This window comes from Trachymyrmex cornetzi, unplaced genomic scaffold (assembly GCF_001594075.2).
Source record: "Trachymyrmex cornetzi isolate Tcor2-1 unplaced genomic scaffold, Tcor1.1 scaffold1118, whole genome shotgun sequence".
NCBI classification, from domain to species: domain Eukaryota; kingdom Metazoa; phylum Arthropoda; class Insecta; order Hymenoptera; family Formicidae; genus Trachymyrmex; species Trachymyrmex cornetzi.
Window position 1 is genome coordinate 86847 of NW_017295674.1, and position 21900 is coordinate 108746.

The following is a 21900-nucleotide window of genomic DNA, read 5'->3' on the forward strand; positions in this document are numbered from 1 at the left end:
AATTTTTTGAATAAATTAGATACAATTTCCCTTTTATCTATTCTTGATTAGTTAGAAAAATTGAACAAGTAGAATCGGTATATTACCGACAATAGGTGATATGTTAGCTTCAGCTGAAAGCGAGAAATCAGCTGATTGATCAAATAAATTTCTCGCACTTTAAACATTAAGTTTATACCGTCATTTGTAAGTTCAATTTTTTTATAATATATAAATATATTGTTTCTTCATATTTTGATTTCGGACCAAAATTAATGATTACATCTTGCGCAATAATAATTAATAAATACGTTACATCTCCTCGAGAGTGCGCGGGTGTCAAAGATTGAGGCACAAGAGTTTTATTCTCAAAAAAATATTGCATATGAAAATACTATAATATATGCGTTACGTATATGTTATAAATTTTCGGAGGGTTGTACGTTTACGCGTAAAATATACTAATCTATACATAATATGAACGTACTATATGTATATTTATGTATCATCTATAACATAAATAATCTATAGATACTCGAAGCCAAATATGTTCTTTGTCGTAGACTGGACTGCATTGAAGCTTATATTTCGCTCATATATTTTCATTTATTAATATTGAACTAAGATATATATTACAATCATAAAATTGAATTGTTTCTTTCTGCATTGTGTTATCCAATTTATAATTAATTTACATACTTTACATTACTTGTATTGTCCACATGAAAAAGATTATCGTATATAAACTTAACGTAATTATAATGACAAAGTTCAAAGTAAACGTAATCTCGAATTATAATCGTAACGTATGCGATAGATTTCGAAACTACGAACCCTCGCATGAAGCTTTGCGAGTTGATAAAGTAGATAATAAATTTGCATTTTCCGCTCGTCACCTGGAATCAACGGCGAATCGGCGGGGGCGGTGGGGGTGAAAGGGTATGATACCCAGGCAGCCACCTGTCGCGCGCATGCGCAGGTCCCGCGTCGCGCAGGACACCTTACCGCCCGCGACGGAACAACCGTCAGTGTAAATCAAAATGGCGAGTGTGATGATGGTACGCGACGGATGGCAGCGCGTTTCAACCGCTTTTGCGTATCTCTGAGCGGTTTCTCTACGCGATAATGTGATCCACGTGATCGCATCGATAATTGCGGCGACTGCGGAAACGACGATCGGCGAGTTTGGAGGCTCTCGCCGTACTTTTTTTTTTCTCTCCCCTTCTCTCAACAGACGCCGAACGTCTCCGTTCAGCGCGACCGAACGTCGAGCACCCTCCTGTCTCCGGGGTGAATAACGACAGGGTGACAGCGACGCACGAGATCTCCCGCAGCTAATCGTAAGTGTCCAACGATCGTTCGCGTGTCGATACGCGCCTTTTTTTTTTTTTTTTTTTTTTTTTCCCCCAACGAGGGTTCGCCGGGCGTATCGCGTTACGCTGTCGTGCACTTGGCGTGCACGAGCCGGAGCCAACCGTGCTCGCTGTCAACGTGACACACCGACGTAAATACTGGAGCACTGGAGTCGCCGCGCGCCTATCGACTCGCGGCGTTCACGCTGGTTCACGCACGCGGCGAAAAGCGAGCTTTCCGCGCTACTTCGTTCGTGGATACCTTACGTAAAAGCGCGATATTGTGTGTCGTAGACTATGAAATCAGTAGTTTTCCCGGCCGTTTGTACACTTTTCCTCCCGAACCGAATTACTTAAGAAAGAAAGAGAAAAGCGAGCCGAATTTCTTCTACTATTTCAAAGTTTCGCTGTTACGCGGGTGATTCTTGAAACGAAGTAAGTTTATTTATTTTATGTCCATTTTTATTGAGATAAGTTGATTTTAATCTCGGTTTAATTTACCCCGTATCCTTTTCTTAGAACTAGAAAAAGATAAAAGGTAAATCAAACGAAGATTAAAGTCCACGTTGGTAAATACGGGCACTAAAGAGAGAATAGCTTGATCTTTGAGTTCGATAAATCCGAACATGTTTCTTCGATAATGTATATACGTACCGCAATAAGCGGACTGGAAATATCACGGAAATATGGAAATAATCATAAACGCAGTTCAGTTTCTGTTGTAAAGTTTATTAGAATGTTCGTTATAAGTGTATCGGATGTGCCAATCTATTATCCTGACTTTTTCGTTCCAATTTGCAACTTTAACGAGAAACGGAAATAATCGAGACGGTAAAATATCCTATAAATATTGAAATTGAGCTTCTCTCAGCTCTTCGCTCTCCATTGTGCCAGGATTTCACTGGAAATCGCATCGTCGTGTATTGATTTGCCGACGTGCACGACGTTCGTTAAAAAATGTGACACGCGTCGAACGCAGCTATCGAGAACTTCAGGAAACTTGTATGGAACACGCTCGAGCCTGTCGATACTCGAGGATGAATCGCGAAACAATACCGCGTACAACTCGTTCCGCATACTTATCCCGGAAATGCGTCGAGACGCGTTATCTTTTCATATCTTGAATATTGTAGAAGCGAGCCTTCGTCTCCTCGTGTGAGACATTCATAAAAGTGAACAGGAGAACAATCAACGAATCGATATATCTAGCCGACAGTTTGTTTTCCTGCGAATTAATTGTGTCGTTTAATCGATAATTAAAAGTAAGGCTAACAAGATGCTTCACAAATAATTATCCGAAAATCTGATTGTTCTTCGATAGATCTCTAATGTCTTCATTTCACGACTGATTGATACAGATTGCTCCAGAATAAATATTATTTTCCAATGATAATTTTGATGCGAATCTGGGGAATTCCTGTCTATTAAATTTCATAAATGCAAGTTAACTTTAATCTCGGTTTAATTTAGTTTATCTTTTTTTAATTTTTAGAACTAGAGAAGTGGTATTTTTATATTCTATTATGAGAAATGGATATATGCACGCTTAATTGAACGCAAAAGAATTCCCTCGTAAAGCTTCAAAGATATGGAGAAGATACAAAATTTTCACGTGAAACTTTTTGTTATTGGCTATATATACTATTACCGACACTGCACTGAACGACATTTTATGACGCAGCACATCACGAAAATGAGCAATTTGTCCAAAGATGCGTGACTGCAGTTCAACACGTCTGTGAAATAATAAATATTCGCTTGTCGCGAAAGGAAGGACGTATATGATTTACGGTTGAGACGGGTGTTTGCACCAGACATATTGCACGTAACGAAATTATCAGCGTACAGCTGTTTGTTATAATTAGAAATTTTAACTAACTTTAATTCTATCAGACCTTTTCTAAAATTCAATGGAAGATCGTACGATAGACAGTATCAAATGTTTTGTCATGAAAAAAGATAAAGATAGATAAATTCTTTTGTCTTAATGTTTGATGATCGGTGATTTATCCTCGTGGCTATGGATACTATATTAGTCTTGGAGTTTAGGCAAATGATAGTCATTAGGAATTTTAAAAAAGTATTTCATTAAAAAATTAGAACGGATTATCCTTTATTTTTATTATAATTTTTTATTTTTATTCATTTGATAGGTTTGCTTTTTTTTTTAGAATTTACAAGTATAGCACACTGAGAATAGTGCACAATTTATTTATAGAGATATATGATTATGAGTTTTGAAATGTTTAACAGGAATTGCAAAATGTCAAATGATCGTAAGTAAAAAAATCTATAAAAATGTCTAAGAAAGCCATATAATTCTCGGAAATTAGAACATCTCTCTCTCTCTCTCTCTCTCTCTCTCCGATAACACTTTAATTTTACTTTATTCGCATATATGGATGATTGATAGATTGCTCCGAGAATAAATAAAATATTTTTCAATGACAGTTTTGAGTCGAATTTGGAAATTTATGAAATTTGATAGATGGCATACATTTCTGAATATTTTGTAGTTATACAAAATAAGCATAAAGGATAAATACAATTTAAAAAACAAATAAAGAATCTTTATATCTTATCAGAATATAAAATTCCATTGCTACGTTATATTTTTTGTATATCAATATATTGAAAAATATTAATCTCTCACTTACGTTTGACGATTTTTATATTCCTATATGTGCCTTCTGAAACTATTTCGTAATCAGCTGGTCCTGTGGCGCAACGGATAACGCGTCTGACTACGGATCAGAAGATTCCAGGTTCGAATCCTGGCAGGATCGGGGCGTATCTTTTTTCTTCCGTTCAATCTCATATTTTTATGACTCATTGCACCTTGACGAGCTGGAGTATATTGTTAACGAGGATTACATAACATAACCGGTTTATATACGATGTCCAACCGAGCGTTGCGTTGATATATCACGTCGGGAAAACAGAAGACAGATGCCGTGCGTATCAATACTGCGTATTCTATGTAATTACGCCGTGTTTACTACCGCAGTTAGAATCCATATAATTAATCGCACGTTTGCCTGTTAAAATAATTAATATTTATAACTGAAGCGGATACTATCGCAAATTACAACCGGAAATTCTGATGAAGAAAAGTGGTATAAGCGCGATATATTGCAACGATTTTTTTATTTTATCAATGAATTTATAGAAAGAGTACTTTAACGTAAAATTTACAATTGTTATATTTTTTAAGTAAAATATTTCTTTGAAATGTTGTGATAAACGATACAGTTTGTGACTGCAAACTGCAAAAATAATCGCGCGTAAAATACAAATAATTTTATAAACACTGTACGGAAAGAACGATTTTGAAATTTTAAAAAATTTAGTTGAAATATTTAAAAATTTAGCTTTATAGATGTGGATCTAAAAATATTGTAATTTTGTTTGGACCATCAAAATTATATGGGACGCTTGAAATGATTGTTAGAATGTTAAAACCGTTTGCAGTTTTTATCAACGTTTAAACTTTTTAATTATTTTGGTAAGTTTGATGTTCCAACTAAGTTATTTTCAGATATGTATCTAGCTAAATTTTTAAATACTTTGTAAAATTGTTTTTTCCATGTATATATATATATATATCCTTTGAATCCTGATACAATATTTGTAGCTCGCGATAAAAGTTTAATGAAACCCGAAGATTGGTTTACAAACTTTTACTCGACGCGTTGATACGTTAAGAAAAGATTACAGTTGAGTGACTATCATTTTCCCGATAGTTGTACTTTTAAGACATTCGATGCATCGGAACGGCGTGTCTAAACTATAAAGAGCAACGAGGAATCGAATTTTTGTAACGGATTCTTCGGGGAATGTCCAGAAATAGTCTACGTTCCGGACGCGCCGACCTGACGCGCGTGTCCACTTCTTTTTTTCCATGCTTCAGGGCGCATCTCGTGTACCGTCTACCGAGTGTATTTCGAGATAAATTCTTTTACTCCGTCTCCATGACGCCTTGAGATTTCCGGCTTTGATACTTCGAATAAGTGCCAGAGAGAATTCGTTCTGTGGAATTTATGACGCTTGGTACACGCGTTATTATTTTCACGGACAGAAAAGAATCCGGATCGTATCTCCGAAGAATTTCTTTGACGTTATTATCTATATTTAAAACTCAGAAATAGACAATCAATAAGAATCAGAATCGAAAAATTTTAAATAAAAATTTTCTTTTATTGAGAAATTATTTTTAAATCAGTATCGAAGGTTGTAGAATATTTATTCTGTACATTGCCGAGTGTCACTCGTTCGTAGAATCGCAATGTTGGTACGTCGTAATTATTCTCTCAGCTGTTCCTCTAACGTCATTTGCGGTCTCCCTCGGGCTTCCGCCGAAGGTCGTGAATTTCCGTACAGGAAGCGTCTATTTCCTCTGCTCGTCATCGTGCGAACGACTGGAACAAATCCGAGATTCGTGGTTTACTTTGTTGGTATCCGCTCTTGTTCACGAACTGTATTGTTTGGAACATACCGATCAGGAAACTCCTTGTTGTATCCATGTATTGAGGAAATGTAATTAACGGTGAAAGGAGTCACTATTTCCTTTTATCGAATTACCTCCAGCTTACACGAGTGTGAATTATATGACGCAATTTGTCTGCGAGAATAAAAATTTTTTTCATCGGGAGATTTTTTCATCAGTTTAACCCATATAAAGGGTATCTAAAATCTACATGGAAAGAATGAGTTTGATGAAATATCTAAAAAAATTTAGGTGGATAAATCTGAAAATATATATAATTTTATTGGACCACCAAAATAATTATGTAAAAAAAACTCAACATGCTAATTATAATGCTGTAAAAAGTTTTGATATTCTAGCAATCAGCTTGAAGGTCCAACATAATTATTTTAATAGTCTAATAAAATTATTTTCAGATCTGTATATCCAGCTAAATTTTTTAATATTTCAACAAAACCGTTTTTTCCGTGTATCATTTTTGTCACTTCGATTATATCAATGAGTGAACAATATGGATACAATTCGAATAAATGAAAAAATAAATCGAGGAGTCACCCATCTTATGTATTGCCATCTATCGCACACAATATTGCCAAGTATTTCTAATGTGTTGCTATGTATTGGTAATACATAAACATATATGTATACAGGCATTGCTATAGCAATACATTAGCAATACTTGGCAATAGGTGGCAATACACGAGAAAGTTGAATCTTCACAAAATAAACATTATATAGTATCGATATTATGATCAAAAATGAACGATTAGAACTTCATCAGATTTTCATCAAGCAAACTCGATTTACTGGATTTCCTCAATTACTTAGTAAACAGTTTTCACGCAAGATCCGGCAGGATGTTATCGTTTTCTCGAAAGTGGTTTCTTTTCCGCATCGTGTTATCGGGTGCGGTTTGCAAGAAAGGAAACTCCTTTCCTCCTTTCGGCTCCTTTCGTTTATCTCGGCTTTTCTTCGTGCGCGATGGAGAGTGGCGCGTGTTACCAGCCCGTCGAGGAAACAAGCCAAGCCAGCCATTCTCTTTCTCATAATAGTACCTTTGCTCGCCTATCGTTTCGAAATAACAATGCGCGAGCGCGCGTGAGAAAGCTTTACTTAAGCAGCATAAATTCGCTATTGTACGCCGTTGTACATTAGGACACGGGAGATGCATCACTGATTTTCGTCGTGATGAAAGCGGGTGGGTGTGCGTATTATACACGCACATTTCCTAGAGTAGGTCGTCCTGCTGATTAAAAGATATCTATCACGGGCTTCGTGCCGCATGACCTAGAGAGACGCAACTAGTAATCCTATTAAATGGTAGTTCGTCGAGCATTACGACCAAGTTGATGTAAAGTTGATTCATATTACCTGCACGCGCGTTGGCGTGCGAAATTCTGCGTAACTCTCGCTGTAGCTCACCTTCCGTGAGATTTTTACTAGAATCTTCGTCTAATAACTAATAAAATGACAAATAATTAACAGTTTCTCGTGTAGGTGTGCACAAAATAATCACAAGAATATGTGAACGATTATATGCGTAGTTATACAATTAGTATTAGGTAATTAATTTATCAAATGGAAAGTACAGTACTGTTTTGCAGCAGTACTGAAGATTAGATCTGAAATTAATTTTGTTGTATCATCACAAAGTAATTGTTGTAATAAATGTAGTTTGCTTAAGCTTATTAGAACGTCAAAACTTTTGCAGCATTAATTATCATGCTTGTGTGAGCATCTTACATAATTATTTTGATGGTCCAATAGAATCACTTTTAGATCTTCATATTTGGCTAAATTTATAGATATTTCAGCAAAACTATTCTTTCCGTATAAAAATAGAAATTTGAATATACAGTGAGTATAAGACAGCTTGGAATTTTCCCTACATCAACATTCATGATTATGTTTAACGACGTGAATCCACGGTGATGACGCTACTCTGCGGGCGAAAAACCGCAATTTTTCTTTGAAACGCGACGTGTCTCTGTTGTGTAGAGCTGCGCTAATTGCGGCACAGCGAGACTTCACAGTGGCATGCCACTTATTGTTAAACGAATCTTCGCACTTGCACGTATGACCGTTTGTGTGATGCTGTGCAAAAACCGAATGATTTGCATTCTTTTTATGTAGATGTAGATTTAAAAATATTAATAAATTTCACTTTTTTGACCAAAAATAATTTAATACATGGTAAACACTGCGCCTATAGCCAGATTTTCCGAAATGGTTTATTCTGTTTTATGAAAAAACAAATTCGTATGCAGTACGAAATAAATGGATTATAATCCAAAACGAAATATATAAAAATTGATAAACGAGCGTAACAATATCATATAATATACACAAATTATTGTGTTACAATTGTTTAAAAGCTTTAACAATTTGGATATATTTTTTATATCGATATTATTATTGTTTATTACTTATTATTTTAGATATAAAATATTTATTATTGCGCGCGAGTATTATATACACAAATCGTTTTGACATTTTTGTTGGGGCCATAAATTTATATGATATTACGTGATGGCAATTGTTATCTATTGTTGAAAATTAGCGTGCAAACTTTTCGTCAATAGCCTACTTCGGAAAGTTCTCAGTAAATCGATCATAATACAACGACTGAATTGGAACAGAATAAGCAATAACTTCAAAGGCGGTGATTTAAGCGTGTTGCAGGCGTTGCTAATCTGATTGCTACTCCTGTCGATTTTATCGATCACATCCTTTTCTTGTTCATTATAATTATATTATTAAATTATATCGCACACGCGAGACAGACTTACAATAAACGGCTACGAAAGTGAATCTTTACTTTCGCCGGTTTTGCAACAACGCATGCGTGACTGGTGTAGCTGTAGACAAGCTTTCGCTCTCGCAAATAATATATGCGTTATAACTATTATCCCTGTGAAGGGGGATAGAAATTCGCGGATACACGTAGTACGGACGGATTACGTGCCCCGTGTTTTTTTTTTCCATAATTTTCTCGTATCTAACGGAACGTTCCTTTGGAATTGTGCGCCTGTCGTGTCGACGAGTTAACAAACCGATGCGTCAGCTAATATCACTTAAACGTCGGTTAAGTAATGATAACTGGTAATAGCGATCTTTAATTGTACACACGGGTCATATCGTCGCTGCCAATATGCTATATTGAATGTTCCATAAAATGTTCTTACGTGAACTTCATACAGAATCGATGTAGCGTCAGTGCTTCGTGCATTATTCTTTAATCAGTTAAGAGCTACTTCTTTTAACAAAGATGTCTTTTATGCGCACATAGTTATAATAATATTGTAATGGATTTATCGAATATATTTACAAGAAAAACTTTTTGTTACAAAAAACACTTTTTGTCAGAATTAAAAAGCGTCTTTTTTATTTTTAATTTTTTTCGGTTAATGATCGATGCAGCATACCGTATAAGGACAAGACTTATTATTTCATAGTACGTTGTATATAGAAAACGCTTCCATGATAAAAGCCATTCCCGCCAGTAAATTGACATCGCTTTTTATGCTCCCCAAGCAGCAAGAGATAGCTGCGTATCATTGTTATCGTATCTGTTAAATATCCATTTGTTCGCGTTACGTAGATAATCCAAGACAAATGGCAATCAAAGCGCGTTGTTTTGCAGAATAATACTATCCAATATAGTAACAGATATATTTAACGAGATTTGAAATAGAAATTACGACTCGCGCGCGCGGTGTTCTTTCAATTAATTAGACTATATCTTCAAATTTTTATCAACTATTATCAATCAAGATTATTCCTGATATACTTATTAAACTACACGATTGTTTACTATAAATGCAATTATGTTGAAGTTAATATATTAACAAAGAGAGATATATATCGAAGCGAGATAATCAATACGATATCATGTCAAATAGAATGGTGTATTATGATACTTTACCAGCTTATTCCATACTTAATATCAATTAAGCTTTCTCTCTTTCTCTCTCTCTCTCTCTCCTTTCTCTCTCTCTTTCTAATGTAATTAAATATGGATATAATAATCTTTAAAACAGAGTGAGCGTAACTAATGTTTTGAACCAATAAACCGAAGCAATCGATTAGAATGAACAGATACAGTAGCTTGTATGATAAATCAGTTATAATTACGAATCGTAATTTATCGAACCCGCTAATATCGTAGATTCAATTCGGTTGTCATAATAGAATATAAATTAATGTTTGGATTTATTATAAAGACGTGAATACTGCATAGCCAATTTCTACGTTTTCGAATTCCACTTTCGCGGGGTCGATACGAGTGTAATTGCCATTCGGATGAACTCATCCGAACTTTCGATCGTCAATAGAGATTTCATCTTTACTTTCTTCCTTTCACGAGCGAGTTTGATTCGTAAAAGCATTTGTGCGAACATCTGTGCAAATGGATGCTTTATTACCGTCACAATCAATTATTTTCGAATTCTTCTATTGTTTTTTATTTCTACAAACTAAATTTACAATTAATATAATTATTACAGATTTCAAAAGTGCAATGAATTAAATATGTCTAAAATATATGATCGATCATCTCAATGCAAAGAATTTTCGAAAGTATCCAAGAAAAAAATCACTTTCAAATTTTTAAAAGCCTTTTCCGACTTTTCACTATACCTTATAATATGTATGTCAAATTGTTTACCGGTGAAATGATAGAGAGGTAGGATGTAATGGTTTAAAATTATTTTTATTTATTTGGCGAGGAGAAACGTATATATATAAAGAGTGACACCGATTGCTCAGGGAACGATGTCGCTTTCCGGAGCATTACGACGGCGAACGTATATGTGGAAAACAATAGGCTACAAGAATACGTTTCGTAGCAGGTGAAACTATTACGAAGAATAGGTCAGATTGTCTGAAAATCTGCCCCGTAGAAATCTCTTGCGTCGAAAAAATTTCCATCGTAATACCTTGCGATCGTCACGCTGATAATTCCTCGGCGAGTAACAAGTTTCGTGACGTGTAGCGTAGGTATATAGTGGAATCGATGGGTCATTGTTCACAGAATTTTGACGAAATATTAATACAGGAAAAGAACGGTTTTTTATATTAAAAAATTTAGTTGAATACAGATCTAAAAATAATTCTTTTTCGCGATTACCAAATAATTATGTAGAAATTGTGTATGTTTAATCTAATTGTTGGAACGTCAACATTTTTTACAACTTACTCATCATGCTTGAGTTTCTTATGTAATTATTTTGTGGTTCAACAATATTATTTTTAGATCCGTATATCTAGCTAAATGTTTGAATACATTAGCAAAAGCATTCTTTCTGTAGAAAAAAAATGATGCATTATTTAATTTTATTACATATTTTTGTAAAATAAAATTAGAATGCAATATAATTAATTTTTTCGTGAATTATTACTTGAACTGAATTTTATTTAATTTTACGAATAAATAAGGTAATTAAATAATATATCGTTCAAGTAAAAGTTTAGGTAAAAATTCATAGTATTACATTCTAATTGTATTTAATAATTCTTTGAATAAATTTGACGGCTTTGCGATGTTATTACAGAGTTTGTTACGGTTTCATGTTACCTTGTATTTATACTTTATATTGTCCACGTATGAACGTAATTGTGAAAGTTGTATAGTGAATAGTGTATTTACATTTAATAGATCTGATCAGCTTCGTTGAAATCATGTTATTACAGCGATGCTTCAAAACGAAAACGCGAATATTGCAGGATTATTCTATTTGGAAAAAGGTCGCGCGTGTCATAATATAATTTGCATATTAAACAAATCCATATTTCTAGATGATTTTTGTATTATAAAAATTCCACGAATAATGGATATGTTTTATTTCTGTCTGATATTAAAAAATAACATTTATTTTCATTATAATTCTGGTTATGTGAGTTTTCGACAAATTTGATTAATCGTGTTTATCAATTCTCTCGTAAATGCCATTGTGAAATGTAGTTTACAGAAAATTTGTACATCGATAAAACAAAAAAAATTCTAGTAATGTTCGACTTTCTTCCGTGTCTCGTTGATTAAATATTTCCTCGTCACAAAAATCGAAGACGACGAAACTGTCGTCCTATAAAAATGTCAGCGCACCGTTGTTTTTACTTTTTGCTTTGCAAATTTTAAACTTTTAAAAAACTTTAAATTGTGAATTCGCCTAATTAATGGCCGAGGTTCTCACGTGTAATATACTTTTACGTAAGAATAATTGGGAAGATTTTGTACGTGTACATGCGAGTCCTACAATCACGCGATTTTGAAATATAGTGAAACTTTACCGAAGGAAATTAGATTACTATCGAAGAATGTGTGTGAAAGTTCATACTCTGAATATAATATCGAAGATGATCTGACTGTTCAGCAGCAGCTGCTGCTGCTGTTGCTATTGCCGCCTAAATTCGCCTAGAAAGACTGACGTTCCTTTAACAAGTGATTTTATTCTTTCTGGTTGGCTGTGCATTGTGCCAGCTTGACTGATTTTTAATTAAAATTTCTTTAGCAAAATTGCGTTTATAAAGAAATATTAATTTAAATTTAATTTTAGAATTATAATTTTTGAAAAAAATTAATGTATATATTTGCACATTTACATTGTTGATTGGACATTTTCATAGTATTTATGTAGAGATTAAATTCGAAAATTATAAAGAAGCTCGATCATTCGCGCATGATCGATGTGCCGGATATATCACCTGTCCTTCATGGTTTTAATATTTGTGTTTTATATATTTTCTCTATATTTTGCAAATATATTATATTATGTTGCGAACGTTGAATGATATGCCACGTGTCGTATGTAACGTAGTACGAATGTTCTTTATCGCTGCGCCAACAGGAAAAAAAGGTCGCGATAAAACTTGTGCAGCGCAATTACAGTAAATAAGGCAAATGACGTTCGATAAACGTAAAAACCGAAAGACTTCGTACATGGCATTACCCTGGAATTTTCAATGGTGAATTCTGAAGAAATAACGATTTTATAAAGAGAGAGAGAGAGAGAAAGAATCAGTACCGGCTTAAGCTGTTAATCTGCTGTTGCACAAGTTGGTCAGAAAATTGAAGTGATGACCGATTAGTTTATTACAGGAATTTAGTTAATTGCTGAAATTGACCCTTTTGTGGATTGATGGCGCAGATTGCTCCATTAACAATGGCAGAAGAACCAAGACGAACATCCGATTAATCGGTTCATGGTCATTAGCTTCGCAGACTACGCTAATGCGCTCGATAATTCGCGTTCATTCGGGCACTCGACAGCACGAGGCTTAGCGGTAAATCGCGATTTACTTTAGTGTCCTCGTTAGCCCCACTTTGTCTCTTCACGAGCATTAATTCATCGATGACTCAAATGCATTTCTCTCTACTTCGATGCTGAATATCTTCCTGGTTCCCGATCTATTATTGCAAGAAGCAATTATAATACTGTCTAGTAGTATTATATCTATAAAGTGTTCTATCTATTTATAGCTATAGTATTAATATATTTGTTTATTATTTCTGTAGTATTATAATATTTTTATCTAACTTTATGCGTTAACAAAAGTTTGCAAGAATGTCTTGCGTTGAAGTATCTCTGATTTTTATTGAATATTACATTTAAAAAAATATAGATCAGTTTAATAGCGTAATATAATAAGTTCAAGGCTATTTTATTATTCAATATTTTATTTTTAATGAACTTTCTACATTTTTTTAACAAAAATTTTGATTGTAACATCAGTTTTTCGTAAAACTTTAGAGAATAATTTTATTTTCAGCTTTTTTATTGAAAATACTAGTATTGAATTTTGCGATTCAAGTATTAAATTTAATCCAGATTAACTTTCGAAAAAAAGCAAATCAAGTGCGAAGAAACGAGTTTCCACTCAGCGTTGCTGCATTGGTTTTTATCGCCGTATTTCCGGATATCATGCTGTATGATTAAGAAACGAATACGCATTTCTACTTTATGCTCCAATGATTGTATCTTGTCGCGGACTTCTCTCACTTTTCATCAAACGTTTTGTTGTCCAATCTGCAAATCGATGGCAATGAGTCTGAATATCTTTCATACATCAAGTCTTGTTACATTTAAGCAATTCGATTAATTATTAAGGATACAAAGCGTTATATTTTTCACTTTATGAAAACTATAAAGTCAAGGTTTGTGTAAATTGCGGCAAAAAGGTGCGAAGGTCGCTAGTTAGCACGTTGATTGCCATGGCTACGTGACTTGAGTGCTGTAGTTCGATGGCATGATATCATTGATAATAAATTGCATTGCAGTATGACGTGTGAAATAAAAGAGAGATAAAGATCTATGGATACAGAAATAGAAAACTGCGAGTATGATAAAGTACAGAGCCTTGGATGAAACGACGCAATAGAAAGATTAGAAATTTCACAAGAATCATGTTGTTAAGGTACGTATTAAACTCGTTGTCCCTGGTTCGGAGAACTTCGTATATGACGGTCGTTGAACTCCGGTTGCACGTTCCTGCGCGAATCGGCCAATTTTTTTGTACAAGCTTTCACGAAGACTATGTAAAGCAGCACGCGATAGAAGCGAATTCATTAAATCAATTATCTCTTTGGTCTGAAAACTAAGTGGAACGAAACATAGAATATACAGGGAAAGAAACACTTCCTTGATTCGCTGTTCGGTGTGTGCTTTTAGTTTTGTATTTAAAAAATTATTTTTCGATACTGAAGTCCCCTTTGTTATTAAATTTTTGTTATTAAGTCTTCCTTTCGCAAAAATACTGGAACACGAAAATATTGGACCGGAACAAAAGTTCGTAGTGCTATTTCAGTTGTATTATGTTTATTTATTTTTATATTAAAAATTTTGCTTTTGATTATATTTTTGCTTTCTTGTCTACTTAGAGTGTAAAGCTTCCATGAATTCTGGAATTTTTTCAATGTTAGAGACGTTCGCACGTAATCTATCAGCGGTAATAATAACAGTTAACAGGATTATTAGCGCGTTTATACTTGAGCACATTGCGCATCCTTCCGGTCTGAAAACGAAGTGGGGCGAGGCTCTTAGCACGCGGAAGTGGAATTACGCAACGCGCGAAATGCAGTGCGTTTTTTTTCTTACGCTTCGACGCAATTTCATACTTTGCAGCGCAACCGGGACCGTGTTCGAGAAGTGCACTAATTGTTTCGTATACGGTACGTATTATCATCGACGCGTTAGCGTCGACCATAGAGGAGCACTTATTTGTTATCCTTTTGATCTTAAAACGAAATATAACGCAACTGTAATCTCCTATTTAATCGAATCTGTTGTTAATTCGCATGATATTCATAAATCAGCATTTATCAAAAGCGGACCTTATTTACGAAAATCAGTGGTTTGTGACAAACGTTGTCGCAGCTCTGCGTATAATACGCGATTATCGCCGTTTCTAGAATAAACCGCAATTTCGCGGAAACAAGCGTGAGAAATGTTGTCCGTGTGCTAAAAACGCAATGCGGACATTCAGCGTATACGTAGCGAATGTTAAATATCGACAAACATCAAGTATTTTTGAAAGGATATATGTAAAAATTATTTAAATAATTTCAGAATTAAGAGTTCTTGTTATAAAAACTTCCCCGTTTTCTTCTATCTCGACTTTTAATCCTTCAGTGCCACTCTATACCGTTTTGTAACATACTTACGACACTGGATATTGCGAAAAATATCACATAAAAATTGAACATATTGAAGATATGGAAATATTATAGACAAATTTTTTTTTTCAAACAAACCGCTATTACAGAAATATAACAATAGATGTAACAGTAAAAATAACTGCATTGAGAAATATAACAGTAACAGACAAATATATGTATCTTTATTATTATTTAAAAAGTTATAGTGTAGCGAAATAAAAGAAACTTTGGGTATGCCACACGAGGAATGATACCGAAGATTTAAGAGTGCCTGTCGCATCGGAAGATATCCAAAAATTCCTGGCTGCGTCCCTGCCGGTCCTTCCGCATGCGACCCCCCATACGACGTACGAGGCCACGTTTCCGGTCCCTGAATGAAGTCACACCGACGTGGAGGGTGCGGAGTTGTCAAAGAGATGGACCTTTTGTCGCTCGGAAAAGAGGAGCGGCTCGTTTGCGACGTACCTTTTGTTCCAGCATCTTTATTAAGTCCGGAGTACCGGTGGGAAAATTGCGCGCGACTTCCTCCGCGACCCACGTGCTTCTTCTTTTTTTCAGACTTCAGTTCACCACCGAGCTGTATCCATGCAAAGATTGTGACCGGTTACAACTGGGGGAGCATGACTAACTGTACACGGACGAATGTCTCACTCTCCGTGCTCCTTGATTCCGTAATTACTTTGTCCGAGAAAACAGGACTGTCCGCTCGCACAGTCTGTGAAGGACAGGATAATGTTTAGATTCTGCTCAAAAATTTTTATCATCATGATTCTTATACGCGAAAATCAGTTGCAACTGTATTTATTTATATGCTTTTTATTTGTTATGTGTACAATATTTATAAGGAATTAACATTTTACATTTTAATCTATATTTATATTAATTAATTTATTAATTTAGAGAAAGAACGACTGAACCATCGGGAATATAATTAAAAGATTTATATCGGTATATAAATATATACCGAAGTGTTATTTTCAATTTATATTTTTAGATAAAATTTCTATCTATATTTCGATGAAATTTTTATTTTGAATTGTAATTTATACGCAGTTTCACAAGTGAACTCTTTAGTGATAAAATTGAAAAATATTGTCGTTCAATCTTTGTTCAAAGTAAAGTCTCGATATCCTATTCGTGTCACGTCTTAAGTTGCAACTAGTTGCGATCAACAGAGCACGACCGTCGCACTATATCCTCCTGTTTAACGATCGCATCTTTCTGCTACATTTTGTGCGCACAAAACTTTGTAAATCGGTGCATAAGTGAACATATTATATAACAAATGTTTTACTGTATTAATTTAATTACTGCAGTTCAATATTTTTCTATATAAATAAATTAATGATGATATAGATAAATAAATAATGATTAAATACGTATTAGATATCTTATATCCCCAATATTTCTCTTTAAAAAAACAAATTTTTTAATATTATATATAAAATTTTTTTTTAATCAGAATTTTATAATACTTTAAGGTATAACGATTAATTTTTATTTATTCTCAAAAGATTTGCCCTATATATATTGATTTATACATTAGGTGTATTCATAGTCTATTCTTATATTTAAGATCGTCTTAAGCTATTATAAACCAGTCACAGAGTTACATTAACATCTTAAGATATTATTATTAGCATTTTAAGACTTGAAATAAAAACCGATTATGAATACCGACTATAATATTTTTATCGAGATTTTGATTTTAAATTTGTATATGTCTTATGCTACATTTACCATGATTTATCACTTTCCGTGCAATCGTAAATGCGTTCGAATTTATCAAACAGACCAGACGAAGGCTCTCTCGAAAGGTAGCTGTGGGCACTTAAGATTGCGTACGAGCATCTGCGTTCAACCGGTCGGCCGGCGGCACTGGTCCATCATAATTTCAATCTTGCATCTTACGTTATTCGGCATGAAAATTATCGTGCCAGTGCGCACTCGAAAATTCGACAAGTGGTATATAGCCACGAAGTCGATCTCAAGCAGATATTTTCAACCGACTTGGAATTATGAAATTTTACTTTTTTCGAAATTTGGATGAACGACAAACACCTGTTCGAAATTGTACAAAAATTAAAAAAAAATCTGGATCTATATCTCTAAACTTGAAATGAGTCGCGTGTACGACAAATAACCGCTTATTAAAGGTATTTTATAATTCCTTTTACTCATCGTCAGTTATCTCGATATTCGCCATATACTTGGAAGCTGGAACCGCCGGTCTTGGTTTTAAAATTCTTCAATGACTCACAGATTTCACGATCAAACAACACGATTGGTCGAGGATTACTCACCGGTTTTTAACATTACCTTCTCTCAAAAGCGACGAGGCGACCAAGTCGATTGTTCGTTTGTTCGGGTTTAGAAAATCATTAGAAATAGAACGATATTTGGTATATTTAAATTGCTTGTACGATTCCTCACGTTTGTTGATACATATAGGTGTGCTGGTATATATAGGTACTTTCGTATTTGCAGATACATCCAGATGACGCGATGACGCTACATTGGTGGATGCACTGGTTCTGGGTTACCGCGCAATTTCTTGGTGAGTCATCGTTACATTGTTCTTTTTTTTTGTTAAATAACATCTTTACATAGTAAGATTTTTTCAACTTATTAGTATTTATCTTAATTGTCTTTAACTATCTTCTATTTTATTAATTATTTTACTTTTAACTATCTTCCATTAAGTCTGTTAAAATCAATAAAAAGATTCGCGCAACTTCTTAAAGTCTTCTGTTTTAATTACTTCATCCAGATGACATTCATAAAAAGTTATTAATCTTTTTTACTAGGTAGTTTGCTTTATCGCTCAAATAATTTAGAGAAATGTAGTCTCAATTATTAATATTTTGTTACGATTAAGTATGATAAAATTTTTTGTATTGTAATTTATATTATATGTATTTAAGTCGTAGTTTAAATAATTTTAATGTAAATTTAATCACTAAGAAATTTATTGTAAATTAAGAAAGAGAAACTTGGTATAAGAAATTAAAAAACATAAGGATGCTAATTAAATTCTAATTAAAGAAAAATTAGTTTGCACGAAGCTTTTACGTTTAATTTTTTTCATATACAGTGTTATTTAGATTCTCAGTTGAAACTCTCTCTCGCAAGAGGCATTACACGATTTAATGATTGTGTAATTCATCTTCATTCAGTGATCATACTCCATCTTTCTTTTTCAGTGATTTTTGGGAATCCTTTGCCGTCAACCACATCGAATCCCGTCAACCAGTCTCAATCGTCTCCAAGGGTGACATCTGATTCGACGATCGAGGTCGAAAACATTTATCGCACGTCGAAGTCAACCAGGCCGACTTTTCGAATCGCTAAGGCTATTGGTCTTTATCCACAGACGAATACAGCCGTAGTGCCTGACAGGCAGCAATCCGTCACTACTATCGCCTCGTTGCTACTAGAACGTGGAGGTACTGTTTCTGAAACGAGCGTCCACGAGACAGTCGAGCTAAGTTTCCGCAGTAATATCTCCAACGTCGAGCCGCTTGGCACGACGATACCGCAGCGCGTCGCGGAGAACGTCGAAAGAATCAGGAACTCGACGAAGAAGGACAGCAAGATCACGTGGATCCTGACAACTAACAAATCGTCAGGTAAACCGAAGTACGATCAGGAGGAGAGAAATCAATCTAGCGTCGCCAGGAACGTTAGCTTCGAGGAAGTCGAAGATCTCACCGTGCTACCTCTTCAAGAAGAAATGTCGAAGGTTGACTTGACGTTAAACAGGACAAGGTCTTCCTTCGTAACGTCCTTGTCCTCGACCGGAGCTGCTAGTAATGCTGCAATCAGGACGTTTAATCAATCCGAGGACGAGGTCGAGATCGACGAGGAGGTGGCTCAGACGCAGCATTTCGCTACAGCGGCGTCTATCCTTGGAGGTAAACTTCAGAGATAAATGTGTTACAGTGAATAAAAATGAGAATGATCTCGACAATTAATGGCTATGTTATCTCGCGCAAGATAAGAGAATCGCATTATATTTTAATTAAATTGTTTTCACAACGCCGACACATTGACCTCCTTTTTCATATACGCTTACTAATTGTATTTTGATTTCTGATTAAATTTAACATTTTAGTAAACAATAGAAGTAGGATAGATGTAAAAAGTTTCAGAATTAACTTGGTTAAGATTTAGCGATAAGAGAAAGAGAGTTGAGTATTTTAAACTCTTTATAATGATCGCATGAAACAAATGTGCAGTTGGCGAGTCCACTCGTCTGAGCAGAGCGAGGAACACTTTCATCCCGCAGCACTTCCAGAGGGATCAAGTGCAAGGAGACAATCAGCCTTCCGATTATAACGAGACTGGTAATAACAGCGAAAGCACTGAGCAAGGTTCGACATCCGCTGCGGGTATAGCTGCTATTACAGGTAGCTGTTTAGCGACTGTGGCTTTGCTCAGCACAATGGGTAGTCTCGGATTTATTATATACAGGTAATGTGTCGTGAAGTCGTAATGTGTATTAATTACATCTGCGTTCTGCGTTTACTAAAGCATTTATTCATTAATTCCTTTTTTCAGGCGCAAGTACTTGAACCCTCCGCAAACATTAAACAGTGATAAATGCAGCAATCCCGATAGCTCCGGTTATATCGATGATTCCACTATTCGCGTTAGTATTATTACATTCATAAATATTTAATGTATATCCAGTGGGATTTATTAAATTAACTATTCAAATAAATCTCTAATATGTTTATGTTATATAAAGGATTTTTATTTTTATTTTTATTTTATTTATATTTTATTTATATTTTTAATGTGTATTGACATTTTTCGTACTAGACATCAGTTAAAAGATAAAAATGATAATAAAATTTTGATTTGTCAAAAATGTTATATAAAAATATTTGTTTTACTTGCAGGATAACTCGGAGGAAATGTACAGTTTGGATAATGACTCGTTCCTAAATTCACTAGAGGCAATGACAATACAGAATTATTGGACTGACAGTGTAAAACATACGAAGCTATGACAAAAGAAGATAACCCATCCCGGAAAGAGAATCGAGACATTTAGCATTTCCGACGGTGAAGCACATGAGCAAGTTTCTCTGCTTGAGCAATAGTACTTACACGTCCGAGATACCGTATTCTAATTATCGTGCAGCAAGTTTTGTTGCCCGATGTATATCTGGAGGCAGTGAGAACATGCAGCGCTTGAGAGTCATTAATCAGTTTTGATGGGCTGCATCGAATGTTAGTTACCTTGGACGTTATTACTCTGTACGACGTAAAAAAATTATAGATCAAAATTGCGAATCGGCACGTATCTGTCATTTCGCGACGTGTTGATTTATGTCACTTCCATCGTTCCTATATTTTTCTACGACGCATGCGACCGGTAAAGTCGCGCTTAGGCGGGAAGTGGCGGAATTATCCTTAAATATTTCCATTAATGATATAGTGCAATAAAAATGAAAATTGATGTACTTTATTATTAAATTAATATAATAACATTATTCTAGAAAAGTAAGAGTACAAATAAGGTTATATTAGTTCATAGCTAGAGCATTTGCTAAACTAAAAGAAGAATTAATTTAATAAGGATATTGAAGTAATATCCCTAATATTTATAGTACAATGCTTCCAATATTGCGAATTGGAACTCGTACGTACAATATTGTACTTACTAATGGTTTTTTTTAATCTTGGATTTAAATACCGGTGTCTTCTACAGTTTCACTTTAAAATTGCATTACAATTGTGGTGATTAGCTTTGGCCATATTGACAGTCGCTTAATCAGATAGCTTAAATATTTTCGAAGACCAGATTTACGGAAGATCGGACCAAATCGTACGTAGATCTAGCTTTACGCCTTTACGACATATCCAGCAAAAATATTGATTCATGTTTTCCAATACGAGAAATTTAGCTTGTATCTATGTACATACATACCATTGTAACGTTTTATGTATAGATGTGCAAATATTGCAAATCTGCCGTCGCGTCAAGTGAGACGTGATTAATTTTAAATAGCGTTAGCGTTTACCTAAATATATTTCTATACATTCGAAATGGGGGGGAAAAAAAGACAGAGAATCCATTGTGATAGATCGTAGCGTTTAATATGTGTAAAATTATCTTTGGCTCGTTTATGATAACGGTTGTGAATAAACACTTTCATGTATTATACACATTCCCGCCGTCCCTTCCTTTATCCGTAATCTTTATTTTTAACGTGATCCAATTGTTCCGACTTGAATTGACAATTGGACAGATGCCCAAATTTTTATGACTTTTAGATTTATAACGGTTATTTTACAATAGAGCGTGTAATATAATATATATATATATATATACATATGCATAATCTTTGTTCCAAAAATTTATTTAAATAAAAGCACTAAACCTAATAAATTAAAGGTTCTGGATTTATAATTGTGTAAAT

General features: G+C 34.5%; 1 protein-coding gene and 1 non-coding gene across 2 annotated transcripts; both read left to right on the forward strand.

Moving 5' to 3' along the window:
* The first annotated feature begins 914 nt into the window (after positions 1-914).
* Positions 915-21781, forward strand: LOC108763776 (uncharacterized). Its single transcript, XM_018511648.1, has 6 exons — positions 915-1319; positions 17957-18026; positions 18673-19383; positions 19708-19942; positions 20030-20120; positions 20374-21781. Exons 2-6 carry the CDS (start codon positions 17975-17977, stop codon positions 20482-20484), a joined length of 1200 nt encoding a protein of 399 aa, XP_018367150.1. The 5' UTR covers positions 915-1319; positions 17957-17974; the 3' UTR covers positions 20485-21781.
* TRNAR-ACG (transfer RNA arginine (anticodon ACG)) lies at positions 4045-4117 on the forward strand. The gene has a single exon. It is a non-coding gene; the product is annotated as a tRNA-Arg (tRNA).
* Positions 21782-21900: the final 119 nt, after the last annotated feature.

What these genes read in the sequence shown, in the direction of transcription:
- LOC108763776 (XM_018511648.1), top strand. Translation starts at nt 17,975, where the DNA reads ATGACGCTACATTGGTGGATGCACTGGTTCTGGGTTACCGCGCAATTT. An exon ending in AGCGGCGTCTATCCTTGGAG is followed by an intron (nt 19,384 to 19,707) that starts GTAAACTTCAGA and finishes ACAAATGTGCAG; the next exon opens with TTGGCGAGTCCACTCGTCTG. An exon ending in TCGATGATTCCACTATTCGC is followed by an intron (nt 20,121 to 20,373) that starts GTTAGTATTATT and finishes TTTTACTTGCAG; the next exon opens with GATAACTCGGAGGAAATGTA.